General features: G+C 54.7%; 1 protein-coding gene across 1 annotated transcript; it reads left to right on the forward strand.

The window, feature by feature from the left end:
* The first annotated feature begins 576 nt into the window (after nucleotides 1-576).
* LOC141950412 (inner centromere protein A-like) lies at nucleotides 577-16,599 on the forward strand. Its single transcript, XM_074885157.1, has 19 exons — nucleotides 577-713; nucleotides 1,060-1,173; nucleotides 3,771-4,435; nucleotides 5,555-5,606; nucleotides 6,216-6,249; nucleotides 7,272-7,371; nucleotides 8,007-8,070; nucleotides 9,139-9,274; nucleotides 9,347-9,475; nucleotides 9,998-10,009; nucleotides 10,525-10,634; nucleotides 10,948-11,059; nucleotides 12,229-12,339; nucleotides 12,619-12,746; nucleotides 12,956-13,034; nucleotides 13,963-14,070; nucleotides 14,279-14,389; nucleotides 15,800-15,956; nucleotides 16,269-16,599. The coding sequence occupies exons 1-19, from the start codon at nucleotides 577-579 to the stop codon at nucleotides 16,472-16,474; spliced, it is 2,565 nt and encodes an 854-aa protein (XP_074741258.1). The 3' UTR covers nucleotides 16,475-16,599.
* Nucleotides 16,600-17,744: the final 1,145 nt, after the last annotated feature.

The following is a 17,744-nucleotide window of genomic DNA, read 5'->3' on the forward strand; positions in this document are numbered from 1 at the left end:
TTCAAACCTGGCGCCCGCCTTCCGCCCCGCCCACGTCACGGCCGCGCCAGCCTATCGCCGCCGCGCCTCCGCCCAGCCCGCCCTCCCCATTGGCTGCGAGGCGGCACGGGACAGCGCTCAAAATCGGCTCCGCTCTGCCCGCTCGTCTCTGTGGTCGCGGAGGACTCGGCTTGGAAGGCGGGGCTCCAGGGGGCAGGCAAATAGGCGGCGGGGTTTTAACGGGGGCAGCGATGGACGTGGGCAATGACCAATAAGAGACCCCACTCCGCGGGACGCGCGCTGTGATTGGTGGAGGCCGGGATGATTTCTGGGCGGGAGGGGAGGCTGCGCCTGTGAGGGTGCGGAGCGGCGACGAGGCAGGTCCTGGGGCTGAGCTGTTGTGGGCGGAGGGGCCTGGGCGCCCTTTGGGGCCGAGGCTCTGGATTTGTGCCTGCCCGGAGTGCAGCACTGCGGCTCAGCCTGCCCTCACCTCCTGCTCGGAGGCAGGAAGGGAGTCTGGTGCTTCCGCTCCCGCCCGTGGGGTGTCCTCGGGTGCCAGCCAGCCTCTATCTCTCCCTCTGCGTTTCAGGCAGGGCCATGGCGGAGGCCAGTGGTCCCGTGCGGCTGCTGGAGGTCTGCGGGCAGAGGCTCTCCCGATTCCTCCACGATGCCGAACACAAGCACTTGGTCTGGCTGCGGGAGGTGGAGGAGCAGGGCAGGAGGATGCTGGATAGGTAGGGGCTGCCCTCAGGGGAGAGCTCCCCATCCCTCAGGGAGCTGGGCTTAAGGTGCTTCCAGCCCCTGGAGCACAAGACCGGGTGTGCTCCCAGCTGCTGCTGGGCCTGTCCTGGGTGAGCCGTGGTGGGCGTTGGGTTTAGCAGCTGAGTGGCTGTGACCTGACACAGCTGTGTGGTCAGCAGCTTGCTGTGGGCCTCGCTGCCAGGTGGCTGGTGCACTTTGCTCCCTTGTTTCTCACCCAACACTCGTCCTTGTCAATGAGGGACCCTGATCTTGTGGGTAGTGTCGCTCTAGGCAGTGAGGGGAAGCAATCTCTGTCTTCTGCATTTGCCTGCCTAACAGCGATTTTGGGGCTGAACCTGAATTAATGCCCAAAACGCCATCACAGAGGAGACGTCCCAAGAAAAGGCGGTCCTCCTGCCTGAATGATGAAAATAAGGAGCCAAACAGGAGGAGGTAGGTCAGTTTGTTGTGGCTCTGCTGCACAGCCTTTAAGACGGAAACAAAATAGTAACTGTTTCCATGTACACAAGAGCATAAAGTAGCCACTTTATTTCCTGAGTTAGCAAATACATTTAAAAGGTCATGTCAGGATCAATCAATGTTTTGATTCTGGTGGAAGTTTGGGATAGAGTTGACTGGTGTCCTTCACTTTTTTTTCCTCTTCTCTGGTTAGAAACAACAATAAATATTCTATTTTCTTGTCTGTTTGGATTTGGGTTCTGTTTGATTTGATTTTGTGTCAGCATGATTTTTGGCCTGAGGTTGCTACTGGTGTTCACTCTCTAAACCTTTGTGCAGGTGCCTGAGAGATCCTGAGCATGGCGCTTGCTGCCAGGGATGTGCAGCAGCAGCGTGTCCGCAGCTGCTGTTTGAACTGTCGGGCAGGAAGGCTCAAAGGAATTAGCGGTGAAACTGAAGTGGAATTTCCAAGTGATTTGCTTAGAACCAACCATAATTGAGGGTTTTAAAACTAGTCCTAAGTAGACAACAGTTGCCTGCAAACAGATGCCAAGACAGGATGGTGTAGGGCATGATTTAATTGCATGTGTACTCAGGGATGGCTGTGATGTTAATTAACTTCCTCGATGCCGCTGCTTCTTGGTAGCTGACTGTCTGCTCTCATCTCATGGCCAGTGGCCAGGCGGTTAAGGTAGCCTTCCCCTCAGAGAGCGTGTGCTGCAAGCGGGGAGTCGGCACGCCTGTGGTGTGACCTAGACCTCATCACTGGGCACGCAGTCATTGACTGTTTATGCGTTAAGGCACTTAAATTCTGATAACCATGGTGAAAAACCCACAGAAATTGGACAGGAAGAGTTAGAACTAAAAGACTGTCATAAACCAGACATGGAGGATGGAGAGAACAGCAAGAATAGTAAGGAAGCGTGGGAAGTTCATGCGTGTGTGTGGTGAAGGAGGGCAGGAGAAGAAAATGTTGCAGATCTAAACAGGGAGAGCTCTTAAGGCATACTGTTAGTTTCAGGTAGCAGCTGGATTGCTCCCTTGAAGAAGTCCGGTCTTGCATGTATTTTTCCTCATTTAAACTTAGTTTTGAGAAAGATCTGCTGATGCGACAGAATGCCTGGGCGGGCGGTCAGTTGTCAACAGGAAGTTCGTGCTGCAGTTCAGCACGTTGTGCTCCATCCCGCAGGGTCAGGCCATTGTTCTTTTCCTTGCTCTGTTTTTCTCAGTATGTATTTTACAGCCCATTTCTTAGTGTATTGTTAATTGCACATTTCCCAGTTAATCTGTTTTTGCTAATTCTAGCAAAAAGTTCCTCTTCTTGCTGGAGGTCAGCACGAGGAGTTAAGAGGAGGCTGGAAGGAGGGCAGAGGGTATCAGCTTGAACACTGTCAGCAGGACAAGTCACTGCTCGCTGGTGGTTGTCACCAGGGGCTGTAGAACCTTGTTCCAACACCACAGGGGGTACCCTTAGCTGCCTTCTCGAACTGCTGCACACTTCCACATTAGCTCTCCGTTTCGTCTTTGCCTCCGATCTCCGCCCTTTACCTGGCTGCCTCTGGGTTGCTTTGGCATTGGAGCTGCTTCTCTCTGGACGGCCAAAGTTGCCCTCTGGTTTTGGACTTGCCCACCCCATCTCCTTGACTTGCAGATCAAGTGTGTGGCTCCATCCTCCCATGGCAAGTCACCTGATGCCCCGAGGAGGATTTTGCTGCCCGAGTTCCCCAAGCACCTGGGTAGTCGGTCAGGTTTAGCTGAAGCAATAGAGCGAGAGACCTGGTAATTTGTCTCTCAAATAACAGTAATTCAAAGAATCTGCAGGTCCTAACTACAGGTATTTTTTTGTTGCTTTCTTCCGGGTTACGCTGTCGGGTACCATGCGTGTGGCAGCATTGCTGTTTCCCAGCCTGTTCACAAAAAGTGCATTTAGAGCAGTGAATGTTTTCTCAGCACTTGGGTCCCTGCTCCCCCGTGCTCGGGGGATGTTTTATGCAGAGCAGCAGAGCCTCCTGCTTCTAGCTGGAATCTTGTAGATCTCTACAGGGGAGACTTCCACAGGGAGTTGATCGTGGACCCAAAATTGCTCTGTCTGTGGATGCCTGCGCTTTGCTCACGGCAAGCAGGAGTTGGTGGCACCGGTGTGACTTGGCTGTCCCCTGGCGTCACTCCGCCTGGGGCTGGGGGCCCTGGTGCCCCTGCTGCTACAGTTCCTGTCCATACGGTACAACCCTTATTCATGAGGCCCCCCAGCACGCCAGGCTGACGGCTGGGCTTGTGCAGTGAGGGTGTGTGCCCTGTGTTCCTGCCCATGGCACACAGGGGTAATGTCTGGCAAAAAAAACATCCTGCAGGCAGCGGGGAGCAGCAATTCCTAAATTGTTCCAGCTAGATCTGCCAGAGTGTGTCTGCGAGCTCTCAAGGTTCTGCTCCTGCATTTCACCACTGGATAGAGGTGTGTTGCGGGGGGGAATGGTGGAGAGAAGAAGCCTACAGGTTCACTTCAAAACTTGTTGTCTGTTTTTTTCCCTCTAAAAATCATTTGGGAATGGGAGACTTCTTCACAATTTCATTTAAAATTGTTTTTATTTAAGGTTGTCCAGAAGAAGAAGCAGCAGCAAGCCAGCATCTTCCAAGCCAAGTTTCCAAAGACGCTGCAGCAAAGAGCAGCCCCGGGATCCCAGCTGCCTGGGGGAAGGGGTGTCCGTGGCTGACGCTGCAGCAAGGCCTCAGGCCAGTGTCACAGCCCAGCGGCCGGCGGAGGCACAAGTTCCCATGGTGCAGGGGGGCTGTCAGGGCTGCCCTTGGGGAGCCAAGGATGGCAGCGATGCGGCAGGGGAGTGGTTGCCAGCAGGGGATGCAGCTGCTGAGCTGCACGGGGTGTCTTCTGTCGCTGGGATCCACGATGGCCAGACAGCAGGGGAGGAGGCCCCCAAAAGAGGAGCAAGTACCTCCACTCCCAAGGCTGCTAGAAAAGGGGATCCTGCCATGCTCCAAGGAGATCGGCCTCCTCAAGGCCTCGAAAAGGTGCTTTTCCAGGACTCTGACAGCAAAATCACTACAGCGACATCCAAAATGCGCCATTGCTCTGGACGCCGAAGCTTTGTGGGCGGCCCCCACAAGAGCCATCGGGCCTCCTTGGCAGAAAAATACTCGCTGGCCAGCAAAAGAGAGAGCATGATCCGGAGGTCGATCAGCAGGGCTGTGTCAAAGAAGGCAGCGGCGCGAGAATCGTCATCTGCCTCCAGCAGAGCGAGCTGTAAGTGTCTGTCAGCTGCCGGGTGTGTTCATTTGGCCAAATCAGCCTCTTGGCTTTGGTGTGGGGAGCAAGCGGCTGCAGAGCTGCTCATCTGTGTTGTCTGTGGCTTCTCTTGGTCTCCTCATCACGGGGGCCTTGTGGCTTCCACCTGTTTGGGGTGCGACCCTCAGGGCCTCACCTGCTGTTGGACCAGCCTCGGGCTGTGTTTTGCTGCAGCAGGTGAAGGAGTGTCAGCTGGGGCTCGGGCACAGGGGCTGGAGGCTGTGGATGGGCGAGAACCAGGAGTGAAAGGGAAGCCGTGGTCTGGCTGGTTCTAGCCACGGGTGTAGTCTGGCTGATCAAAAGAGACTATTGCAGTTCCTGGGGAGGGGCTTTAACTTGTGTGTCTGCTGCCAACTCATTAAAAAATCTACAGGAACTGAATGTCTCCACCTCTGAAATCTGGCTGCAATTGGCAGGGGAACTTAAATGCTTTTTGGGTGAAGACAGAGTGGCTGGACTGAGAACCAAACAGCACAACCATCAGAGGAAGCAAGGTTCAGAAATCCAGGCTATTCCTGGTAGCACCAAACTCTTCACATCCTCTGTTCCTGCTGCTCCGGGGAAGGTTTTGCTATTTGGACTTTCTCAAATCACTGCTTCTGAAGTCAGATTGGCTTCTAATAAAGCACTGAGGCCTTTGGTATTTAGTTTTGTCAGCTTTGAGTCACGCTGTATCTAGGCATTTGTTATAACACTTTCAGCTAAGTGGTGTTATGGGGGGAATGAAATCAGCCTAAATCCACCAGATCTCTGCATAAAACCGTGTGGGGAGGCAGGAGCTGGAGTCAATTGACTGGGAAACGCTGTCTCTGACACAGGCAGGAGCATGTTTGTGCAGCTGGAGCAGTCTGCAGGCAGAGGAGCTGCTGCCTCAGCTCTGCATCCCCAGCCTACACCAGTTTGTCAGTGACACTCGAGGGAGGTGGCAGCGCTGGTGTGGAAAGCTTAGATGAGCAATCGGCGTGTTCCCTGGGAGGAAAGCCTGCACAGGGACCTGAGCTCTACCACGCACACGCTGCTGCTCTTGGGAAGCCGCAGAATGAAACCCCCAAGCTAGCTTATGTTTTTCTCCTCCAGGTCAGAGCTCCTTGGAGGTTTTTGTGGAAGAAGATGTGACCAGCAGCATGAGGTGAGGCTGCCGTTCAGGAAGGAACCACAGAAAGCCCTGCAAGGGGGCTCTCTGGGTGGCTTTTATCATACAGGCACAGGGCTGGCTTTGTAAGGTGCTGTTTAGGTGACATTGTCACCTGGGGCAAGTTGAGATTTCAAAGCCTGTGCTGTTCAGGTGCAGCTCATCCTCTTCTGAGCCTGGTCAGAGCATGAGAGGTTGAGCCTGTGCTGTGAGGCCTGAGGCTGCTGGTGGCTCCTCTGCCTGCCAGTGCCTGGCACAAGGTGAATCGTGTCCTGGGCTTCCCGGCTGGTGCTCGCCCAGCTCTGCTCTGCCCCGGACGCTGCCCAGATCGGGCTGGCTCAGCCTGAGGCTCGCAGCTGCCTTTTTACTGGCTCCTGGAGTTTCTGCCGAAGGGGACGAAGCTCATCAGCCTGAGCTCAGCAGTGGAATGGTCCACTGGAAGAATTTGCAGCTCCCCTGCTGCATGGCCTGGTGGAAACAGGCTTCTGCCTCTGCTCAGGTTTATCTGCGCTTTCCCTGGGGCCCATATGCTGGCTCCATTGTGCTTTTATCACCTGTAACACCCTTCAGAGCATTGAAATAATTAAAATAACTCTTCTTTCACAGACCTGGACTGGAACTGAACCCCCCAAGTGAAAAGGTAAGCCCTAAGGAACAACCTACAAACTATCTGGACATCTTCTTGCCTGAGTTGACACCTTCTGCTGAGCGTTGCCCCAGGAGCAGGGAACGTGGCTGAGGATCTTTCTGTCAAGTCCCTTCAGGCTTGATAGTGCTGCTCATGTTGCTCTTGGGCAGGTCATGGAGCCAGGCGGCACGCCCAACTCGTGCCGGACAGAGACATTCTGTGCCTGGATAAGGCCTCTTTGAGGTGGAGCCTTGGGAGGGGCCCGGCCAACTTCCTGGGCAGCAGCAAACCTCTGTCAGCCAGGTGTGATGGCTGACCCTGTATTCATAGCCTGGCTGCTTCGAGGCACAGAAATTGGGAGGGCAGCTGATGTTAATGTGCTCTCCTCAGACACAGAGGCTGCGCACGTGATGAGCTGTCGTGAGCCTGAGGTGTTGGCAGGACGGAGGAACCTGTCCCCTTCCTTCAGCTGGGGAAAACATCGCGTGCGGTCGTGCTGCGACCTGGCCAGGCTGGGAAGAGCCCAGCAGAGATGGGGGTGGGCCCTGGGGCCCCCAGCATGCCAGGGTGCTCTGCTGCAGTGACTTCCCTGGCTTGTTGTGCTGTGAACCTACCGTAACAGCACCCAAAGTGCCTTGTGATCCTGTAGCCTGAAACACTTTACAGGGACTTGTCTTCAGTCAAGTGATTTGACAGGTTTCAAAACTGTGGTTTGAAAACCAGTGTCTCCAAAGTGTGTAGAATCTGCCTGTGGTGCTCCGGGTGCTTTGACTTTGGAGTCCAGGTTCATAAAGCTCCTGCTCTGGTGGGGAAGTGCTGAGAACTGCCCCTTCTGCAGCGGTGGCTGTTCCGTGAGCGGGCCCCTGTTACTCTGGTAGTCGGTGTCCCCGCAGTGTGGCTCTCGTCGAGGCGCAGGCCCTGGCCTAGCAGCTGAGCTGCAGTTGGAAGCAACTGTCTTTTTCAGGGCAGCAGGTCCCGGGCAGCCTCGTCCTTTGGAGCGACTGTTGTTGAACACTTGTTTCCTTTTCCTGCAGACTCCGGAAGATGTCCTCATTTCAAGCAGAAGCGTACAAGCTGCCAGCCCTCCTGCACAGCACTTGCCTCCTCCTGAGCAGCAGGCAGGGAACAAGGAAGGTAACTCTGAGTTGGTCTGCGTGAAGCCACACAGGGACCAGGGAGTCAGCGTGAGGGTTTGTGGAGAAAGTGGGACTTGTGTTGAAACGAAACCACCTCTGACCAGTCAAGGTAATTTTTCAGGTGAACTTGGGATCTCCTGAAGTGGTGAGACATGCAGTTAGATAAACTAGGACAGAAATGTGACCAAGCCTTCAGACAAATTCTGTCCTGTCCAACCTCGGTCTGCATAGTGAGTGGGGATACTCTGAAACGAGATTGCTTTCAGACCTGGCATCTTCCACACAGTGCAATGTTCTGTCAAAGCGCCTCGACATCCCTTTCCTCTGGGTTATGTGTGGATTTACAGGTCCTGTGCCTCAGAGCAAGGAGAGGGAGAGCCAGGCTCTCTGTTTATCCCCTGGGGGAGCTGTAGAATCCTGAGGGAAGAGTAGCTGGTGGCGTTTTGGTGAGAGGTTGTGCTTGTTCGGCAGGGTCTGTGCAGGTGTGTACCACAGCACGGTGTACCTACCCAACACCCATATCGCGGTGGCCATCCAGATCCCGGTGAGGTGTCACAGGGCTCAGAGCACACCAGAGCTGGAGACAAGAACTGTAGCCCTTGCCAGTGGTGCTGACGGCAGCTCTCTTCACAGGAAGCTGTGTCAATCCGAATGGCGAGACCCGGGATGAGACCCAGGAGCATCCCTCACGCATCTGGTACGAGACATTTGCAAGGAGGAGGAATGAGCCAGGGGTCTGGAAGAACTCAGGCCTGGCCTCTTCAGTAATTTGTTTTAAAAAGTTTTGGGTGTTTGTTTCCCTACCTTGCCCCCTGCCTTCCAGTGTAGCGTTGAAATAATCTTTGGCCAAATCTTGTCTCCTGGGAGGTCCTTGTGACTTCCTGAGCCTTGTTTGGGGCTGGGACCTAGGTCTGGCTTGGGAAGCAGATGCATGAGCGCCTGCACGAGGGTGCCCAGGACAGCGGTTTGATGCCTCACAGCTTAGATGTGCCTGAGGGGCTCTCGTGGTGGGCCGGGGTGGTCTCAGAGGGCAGCACGAGTAGGGACTGGCCTGTTTATCGTGTGCAAGTGTCTGGGATACCCGCCTTGTTTCCTCACTGCTTGTACTGCTGGCGTTTCACATGAGATTTCAGCTGCTTTTAGCTTTGCCCTCAGTCCCTGTCCTGGTTTTTCTGGGGTGAATTTGCTGTGGGTGGCGGATGGGCAGGGGAGTAGCAGTGACCCCCATTCTCACGCGGATGCTTAGCACCATGTGAGGGATCAGGATCTGCAGTCGCCCTTGGGGCTGCTGCTGTGTTGGGCCCTGACTGTGCAGGGAAGCGGTTCCCCCATCTGTCACTGGAATTGGGGGATGCGAGTGAAGTCCTTTCTGAAATGGGTAAATCTAAGCGTCCGAAGTATTTATAAAGCAGGTGAAACCCTGCCAGGGAGGTGAGCGGGGCTGGCTGGTTGCAAACACACAGGGGTTGTCTATCGTGTGCTATTAATACCAGATAGAACAAAGGCTTCTGCACACTGGGGCTCGGAGCGGAGGATGAGAGGGAGCGTGATGTTGTGCGTTACTGCTCTGGCGCTTGGCTGTTCCCTGCTGAGCTGCCGCTGCCTCCGCTGCCCTCGTGCCCACCACAGGGCCAGCCCCTGTCCTCCAGCAGCAGCCAGTGGGCTGAGGGAAGTGTGTAACGGTGGGTAAATGCTCCTGGCAAGACTGGGACCAACTCCTAATTAACTGATGGTCACCTAACGTGCCTCTTGTTAATGCCACCAGGACGAGAAACTATAAACAAGCGATGGGTGTCACCTGGAATGGGCAGCAGCCAGGGAGCCGTGCCCTCTCCCCTTTGGATGACAAGCACAAGAATTCTGCAAACCGGACTCCACCTTCCTCCTCTCCAGCTAGGACGGTGAGTGGGTGCTGTGGCCCTTTGCCTCCCTTTCCCTGGTGGGTACTGACTCCCTACGTCTTCTCCTCTTAGGTTGTTAGACCATTGAAAAACTTCCTGCAGGCTGTGCAGAGAAACCAGCTGCTGGCGAGCCCGGGGCCCACAGGACGTGTCATAAAGAACTTCATCAAGCGCAATACTTCCACCCGACCTGATCTGAAGGTGTGTCAGTGCCGCCTTCCCTCGCAGGGCTGGAGAAGGGGTTGGAGTCTGGGGGAGTGGCAGGAGGGACCCTTCGCTTAGAAAAGCATAAACATACTCCTAGTTCTGTCTGCGACTACAGACCAGCACAGGTCCTTGTCGCAAACTGGCCTCAGTTCCGCTTCAGCCTCCCCAGGGAAGGGAAGCTGCTCGGTGTTGCTTTGAATTGCCTGTCCACACATGCTGTTACTGGCCGGGGGCCTTTAGCACCAACCCTCAAACCTTCCTCATGCAGAGAAATCTCAGCTGCTGTAGCTGTAGTCAGCAGAAGCCCTTTATATTCTGGGACTGCTGAACCGTAGGAAAGTGGGAAGCTTTTCTCTTGGCAGTGGGACTCTGCCCTTGTCTTGTATAACTGCAGCTGCAGGGCTGACAGGCGGTGTGGGCTCTACTGCATACCCCCAACGGGTGTGTGTGCTGTGAAGGGGGGTGCTACTGTTACTTCCAAACCCTTAATCATGTTTTTTTGTCTCTTCTCAACAGGGAGACTTTGTTGTAAGTAACAAGGCCCTTAACCGTGGGGCTGGACCCTCTCCCCTCCCGCTGCTGTCCCTACAGCTCTGAGCACACGAGCACACTGGCCACACCGGCGCCAAGGGGCCGCGATCTCCCTTGCACGTGCATCCTGCTGGGGCTGGGAGCTGCGAGGAAGCCTTGGGGCCTGCGAGCTGGACTCGCGCTCTGCTGCTCCTGCCCGCGCTCCCAACTGCGGGGTAGGTAACGCTGTCCCAGGCCAGGAGCGTTTGCTGCAGCGGTTACCTACAGCAGGAGCATGCTGTTCCTTGCCTAAACATATTCTCTACAGCCGAAGGACTGCGGTGTTTCCGTGACTCTTCTGCCCATATTAGTTGAACAAGCATAGTTGCTAAACCGGTGTGTGGGTGAACGTGACTCTGACAGTGACTTCTTTGTTTAGCAGCCTGCCGGGCCTCCAGCTGCCTGTGCACCAGCAGCCTGGGGGCAGGAACAGGCCCCAGCAATCGGTACAGTCTGAACTCATCTCCCTTCAGGAGAAGGAGCGGCAGAGGCTGGAAAGCCTCAGGAAGAAGCAGGAGGCTGAGGAACAGAGGAAGAAGAAAGTGGAGGAGGAAAAGAGACGGCGGCAGGCAGAAATGAAGCAGTGAGTTGGGCCCCTTCCCTCCTGCTCTTTCCCTGGTCTAGCACCCGACGACCCCAGGGCCATTCCTGGCTGTACCCAGCTCTCTTGCTGCTGCTCTGCTGCTGGTGGCTCCTGGCAGTGAGAACCGCGCTGCTGCAAAGCACCTGCTGATGTCTGAGCTTCACCCAGAACTGAGCCGAGGCTGAGCTCAGCCAGAGCAAGTCAAGAAAATAACTGTTTTCCCCAATTAGCGTGGCAAGTCCCTGTTCCCCCAGCATCCCCTGCGCGAGAGCAGACAATGCTAACAAGCCCCTCTTGCACACACACTGCCCAGGAAGAGGGAAGAGCGTCTGAGGAAGGCCCTGCAGGCTCGGGAGCGAGTGGAACAAATGGAAGAGGAGAAGAAAAAACGGATGGAGCAGAGGATTTTACAGAATGACGAGAAGGTAAGGAGGCTGACCCAGCTTTGGGCCCCTCGGTACAGCGATGTGATCTTGGTGAGGCTGCAGACAGGCCGCTGGTGTGATCTGGGCGAGCACGGGGCTGCTGCTGGTGGTGACTAATCCGGTGGTGCGTAAGTCTGCACCAGACGCTGAAATTCTCCGTCTAACAAGAGGAGGCTTTTGTTCTCTGTACCTCTGCGGTGGTTCTAAGCACTCCTGTTGTGACATGCAGTGCTGTTGGTGCTCTGCGTTCAAGGAATGTGGCAGCACCCCTCAACTCGCCCTGCCGAGGAGGCAGCCCCGCAGCTGGCAGTGCCCTGGGAGCCAGCTGTTGGCCCAAAGCGTCACGGTTTTGCTCACAGGGAGTGGCAAAGGTGTGGAGAGAGAGAAGGGCGTATGAGGGGTACTCATCGCTAGGCTTGGCTCTGCCTGTATCTATCACGTTTGGTTTTCAAAGCCTCGTGCAGAGGGTGAGGAGCATGCCCTGATGGGCTGTTGATGGCTGTGTGCAGCCAGTGCTGCTGCTTTTGTCCAGCCGTGCAGGTTCTGTGGGGCTGGGGGAGGTGGTGCCTGGCTGAGCCTTTGGGAGGAGGATGGTTGCTTATTTTGAGGGTGGACTAAGTGACCTTTGGAAGGGGTCAGCCTTAGGAAACAAAGGAATCGTGCTCCTTCCAGCCTTTCCCAAAACCTGAGCAGCCAAAAGTGCCCCCAGCTCTGGCCAGCCCGCTGCTGCAGACACACCAGTGCTGCTGCTGGGACAGACACCCCAGGAGGGAGCCGTGTCTTGGGGGCTCGGACAGCTTTCACGCCCCGGCTCCTCCTGCTGGCGTCAGTCGGCAGCAGCACTGCAGGCACAGCAGAAACCAGCTGCTGGGTCCCCTTGTTCTGCCCGGGATCACTTACCAGATGGAGGCAGGATTTGGGTTGTGGTGTGGCCTTTGCTCCTTCCTCCTGTCAAATGATGGGCATCTCCACACGGGTGGTATAAATGGTGGTTGGTGCTATATGGTTGGACTAGATGATCTTCAAGGTCTTTTCCAACCTAGATGGTTCTGTGATTCTGTAAATCCAGTGCACGTGTGCTGCTTGCTGGGTGTTGGGCTCTCGGGCTCACTAGGACCTGGAGTATCCCAGGCTTCGGAGGCTGAGGTGTGTCCTTGGGGCTTCCTCAGGTGCACACCTCTCAAGGGCGGGAGGAGAAGGTGGCGGAGGAGCGGAGCAAGAAAAAGCTGTCGAAGAAGCACGGGGAAGCTGATGTGCAGAAGCAGAAAGGGCCAAGGCTGGTAAGAGCAACTCTAAGTCCCTCCTGCACGTAGAAGAGGAAAGGAGCAGCGGGGAACCCACGTGCTGTTCTGACTGGGGGGACAGGGAAGGGTCACTGCCACTCCTGCTGCGGGGATTTGGGGTTCATGCTGCAAGAGTTGGGTTTGAACATGAGGATACCTGTGGGGTGAGGGTGAGGTACAACTCGCACAGGCTGTCTCAGAGCATTTGCTTCATATCTTCCCACCTTTCCCCACTTGAGCTGCAGGGGTACAAGGGTTTTTTTCTTTCTTCTTCAGGAAAAAGATGAATTTGAGCCGCAAGAGCCGCTGCAGAGAAGGAGAGAAGATGGAGTGAAAGAAAAAGGAAAAGTCTTGGAACTGAAAAATCTTTTAGAGCAGCAACAGGTGGAAGAAGTGAAGGAGAGGTATTAGCTTGTTTCTATCCTGGAGGAGGGGACTTGGCAACAGGCACAGAGAAGCAGTAAATATAAATAGTATTGCTGAAATTGGGCAGTGGTGGGAGTGTCAGGCTGTCCCAAAGGTTTGGGATGCTGAAGCAAGAGGCTATAAGAACGCTGTGGGGGACAGGCAGACATGCTCTCTTCTATCACTAAATTATGACTTTTTTCCCCAGGGATCACAAACAGCGAGGGAAGGAGAAGGCCCCCCAGCCACAGCTGGAGTCAGTACTGTGCGCTGAGAAAAGCGTAAAGGTGGGGAGTTAAAGTGGTCTTGGAACTTTTCTGCTGTAAACCAGTGAGCCACAGGACACACAGACTTATTTTAAGATCAGACTTGTTTTCCAAGTGCTGTGATTAAAACAAGATTTTAACATTTGCTCTGTTATTTAGAGGAACAAATAAAACTGATGACAAGCCAACACCTTATTGTGAGGGTTTGGGGTCTGTGCACCCATGAGCTGGCTCTGTTGCTAAAGCCGGGCTTGGCTGTTCTCTTGTTAGCAGGTGAGCCTTCTCAGCCCTGTCACGAGGGGGATGGCAGCCATGCAATGGCCCTGGGAAGAGCACCTCCAAATGGCACCCACTGATACTTAATTGACTATGGAAATTAGTAAGAGATTTTATTTTTCCCTACTATGTTCACTCACTGTATTTGGAGGATGTGATCCCCATGACAAACTCCAGGTATCATATGGCTTCATATAACTTCATTTGCACTTACACAAAGAGCGGTATGGCTTAAAGTCAAGGCTCTTTGTCTCAAAATATCACAGTAACATTTTCCTTCCACTCTTTCTACTCTTAACATCACTCTTTCTTCTGCCTTCTTCATTAGTGAAAAATCAACCCCCCAAATGCTGCTCCTCTTAAGGATAAATTCCTCCTTCTGTATTTGCTCTTGCTGCTCTTACTCACTGGGTCCATGACATTCAAACTCCGATTTGTGCTATGTAATTTTAATGAAGGTTTAAATTCTTCATATGTTGCCAGCAACTGCGCTGGAGTGAGCCACAGCAAAGCTCCTCCAGATAAGAGAGAAGTTGAATATAATTCAAAGTGCTTGCAGCTCTTGCCCTCCCGTTAGCTCTTCCCTCCTGAGTAGTATGGGAGAAGAAATTCCTGGAAAAAGTGGTTGGGGTTGAAAAGGAGCTTAAGCAGTGAATTTTTTTTTCTCTATTAGGAGGAAGAGAGCCCAAAAGAGCTGCACCAGCTGCCTGGGCAGGAGACAAGAGCCAAGCAACCAGAATCCATTGCTGTGACTTCTAAGCCCTGGCTCAAAGTGGTAAAGGTGAGCGTGGGCTCTAGAGACCTTGTTGGTCTGGACCTGAGCAAAGACAGGAGTTGCTTTAGCTTTGAGTCTTGGGTTTGGGGGCGTTTTCTGCAGAAGACGACACAGAGGGACTGAGGATTTTTTTTTTTTGCAAGGGAAACATGGCTCTGTTCCAGAGACAGCCTGAACGTGAATGAAGAACGACTTAATTCTTGTGTCTTAACAGGAGGAAGACGGTCTGCAGGAGCCCCAGCAGCGGCTGGGAGAGGAGAAGAAAATGAAGCAGCTAAAAGCATGGACGGCTGCCTCTGGCACATGGCTGAGCAGAACGGTGAAGGTGAGTCCTGGCTCCAACAGAGCCCCCAGGTTACATGTTTGGGGTGTCCAGGGGGTTCCTGGGGTTTGGAGCCAGCCCGCAGATTTATTACCCATCAGTGTGGAGCAGGAAATGAAACCTGGGGTGTGGGTGGTTGTGGTTTAACAGGCACCTGTGCAGAGGACCGGGGTCTCTGTCGGCGGGGGTGCTTGGCCGAGAGCGCAGCACCGGGGGAACCTGAACGAAAACCAAGTGTTTTCTCTTGGAAAAGATGTTGGGAACGGCCACAGGATGGCAGCACGTCACGAGGCGCCGGCTCAGCGCCGCGACCGCCCGGTTCCGGCCTGCTTCTGTGCGGGAGCCTGGCTGGGCCGGGACTGCTTAAACCTGGTAACTGGAGAGGTGGGGAAGAAGCTGCTCAGAGTCGGACTCGAGTAGTGTCTCTGTCGGTTAAACCCCCGTCCTGGCTGACCGGCTCCCTGCTCCCTGCCGTGACTCACGGCAGAGCTCCAGAGAACCAAAACCGGATCCGCCATGAAGCCCGGGGAAGGGTGTGAGCGTGTGTGCAAAAGCCCAGCACTTAGACGTGCACGGTGTGTTCTTCTAAGGCTTCTCTACAAAAATCAGGAGGGGAAAAGGGTTAAAAGTAGTTCTCAGTCACCGAGCACAGTGACAGGTTTTGTGCCGATGCGTGCACGCTCCCGTAGCGCCGAGTCCTGCAGGATTAGGGTGTGGGTGGTCCCCGCCCCTGGCTGTGGAGCCCGGAGGTATCGCCGAGCTTCGGTGGGCCCCGGTCTGACCCGCAGCTTTGGTGCCTCATGGAGCCCTGGCTCTTGCCCCCCCGGGGCTTCCGGGCAGCTGGGAAGCTGCAGGGTGGGTGGGCAGCTGTTTCAGCTCCGCTGTTTGCAGTCCCTGCCACAGTGCGGCTTTTCAAAGTTTCAAAGTAAAGTTCAGTAATCAAAAAAAAAAAAAAATTTAGGCATTTCTGGGCTTTACTGAAAATCTCAACCCAAGTTACCTGTCAAGTCTGGGCATTACAGATGTCCAGCTAACGTGGAGGTGAAAGCCTTCCCACATGCAGGTCGGTGGCCTTTTTGGCTCCTGTTTTTTGAACTAGGGATGAAAATGAGCATGAATGGTGCCTCTGCTCTAGGAACTGAGCTGGCAGCTCTGGGTTCTGGCTGCCTCCCCTGCACAGTGAAGCTCCTCGCCCAGCACGTGGGATTGGGAACTCGCCTCTCCCCTCCTGCCCCACGCGAGGGGTCTGCCCCAGCCCCTCTGTGGCAGCATCCCGTGGGCTCCAGCCCAGGGCTCCAGCCCTGTCCCTTCGTGCCAGAGCCCTGCGGGGCCGGCGAGGGGCCGGGCTGCCTGTGGCTGGCGGTAGCCAGCCCCGCCAGACTGGGCCTGCAGCTCTGGCTGTCTCGCTTTCAGAAATCGATCTCCACACCCTACCTGGGGCTCCCGAAGGCTGCGGAGGGGTCCAGGTCCCCAGAGGTGGACAGAAATAACTACGGGATGGATCTGAACAGCGATGACTCCACAGACGATGAGAATGAACCTCGCAAGCCTGTCCCTGCCTGGGCGGACGGTAGGTGCCAAGTTTGGTTTGATTTCCTTTAATTCCTTCCCTGGGAAGCCGGAACTTTCCAGATTCGCTTGGTGCAGTCTCAGCTTCCCCAAAGCGCCACCCAGGAGCGGGTGAGGCTCCAGCTCTGCCGGCAGCTCCAGCTCCCGGGGGCTCGGGGGCTGGAGCCGCTTCCCTGGGGTGCTGGTGCGCTGCTGCTAAAGCCCGTGCGCATGCTTGGGATGGCGGGGGCTGCTGGGACGAGGCTGCAGGGTGCTCAAAGGGCACCTTAGGCAGAGCTCAGAAAGCTCATTTCTGGTACGGTTGATTCCGTAGGAGCTCAGCTTAACGAAGCCATTGTACACCAGTACTATCACCCGGTAAACATTGACCAGATCTTTGGGCTAATTCCAAGCCCTAAACTGGAGGATATTTTTGGCAAGAGCAAACCTCGATACTTCAAGCGCACGAGCTCGGCAGTTTGGCATTCCCCGCCTGGGACCAAACCTGCCTGTGGCACATCTTGCAGCTTCAAAAGCTGAGAACATGCAAAGCAACTTGTTTTATGATAATACAGTGTATTGGTTTGTTTTCTTAGTGTGTTTACAATTTTAAGTTTGCTTTTTGTACAAAAATGAAAATATTTAATAAAGACCTGTTGCAGTAAGGTCTCTGTGTCTCCACTTGCCCCCGCCGCGGTGGGATGGTGCTTCTGGATGGCTGATTGGAGACGCAGGGCTGTGGTTTCTGCAAGTGGAGATGCAGATGTTTGCAGACGTGATTTTGCACCATGACACGTCACCTCAGCCTGCCTCTGGAGCCTTATACGAGGGAGCTGTGAAATTGCTGCAGGGAAGATGAAATTTTTTTAATCAACCTGAGGGGGTAATTTTCATAACCCATTCTGTGCTGTATGTATGTATTTAACACTGCTGCTCTCTGCAAGTAGCCTTCCCTCAGGAATTCTTGTGACCTCTTGTTACTCTGAGCCAGAATCTTTTTCCTGCGGTTAAAAACATCTACTTGGACAGTTTAAGCCACATCTAAATGTCTTGTCACTGTTCTCTTCTAATAGAAAAATGAAGCCCAGGCTGAGTTCTTGGTCCTGTTTTTCTAGGAGACTTCAGCATACAGTCTCACTTGGGCAGGAGGCAGATTGATTTGGCAGTTGTGGCTCAAAGGGCAAGTGGTAAGTGATTTCCTTAGGACGGGGTTTTATTGCCTGCTGAGCGCTCCCTGCCCCTGCACACCCCAGGCATCTCGTGGCCATGGAGGTGGCCGGGGCTACTGGGGTGGCCGTGGAGGTGGCCAGGGCTGCATGGGGCAGCTGTGTGGCCCTGCTGTGGCTCACAGAGGCAGCCGGTGCAGCCTGCAGCATCTCCAGAGCACTTCAGCTCACGGAACCCCGCTGACAGTAGCGATGAGGAAGATGCTTAGAGAAGGGAAAGTCCCTGAGCCGAGCCAAGTCCCCCACTTGCCATAATAACCTTTCCTTCCTCTTTCTGCAGCCCTCCCATCTCAGGCTCTGCTCCCTAGCGCAGACGTGGCCCGCAGGGGAGCTCAGTCCTGCCTTAGGTGAGGGGAGGTGTTGCCTTGGGCAGGGCCATTTGCCCTCTCTGCCTGGGCAGGGCTGTGACCTGCCTCCAGGAGGAGGAGGAGGGTCCCTGGCCGGTGCAGCTCTGCACCTCAGGGGAAGTTTCAAGCTGGTCACAGTGGTTTTGTGGAGCTTTATGATGGGCTTGGAGGGTTTTGAGTAGTTCAGAAGAGTTTGCAAGTGTCTTAGTAGAAGAGTCTTGCAGGCAGTTAGAGCTT

The sequence above is a fragment of the Strix uralensis genome, chromosome 15, assembly GCF_047716275.1.
Source record: "Strix uralensis isolate ZFMK-TIS-50842 chromosome 15, bStrUra1, whole genome shotgun sequence".
Taxonomy (NCBI): Eukaryota; Metazoa; Chordata; class Aves; order Strigiformes; family Strigidae; genus Strix; species Strix uralensis.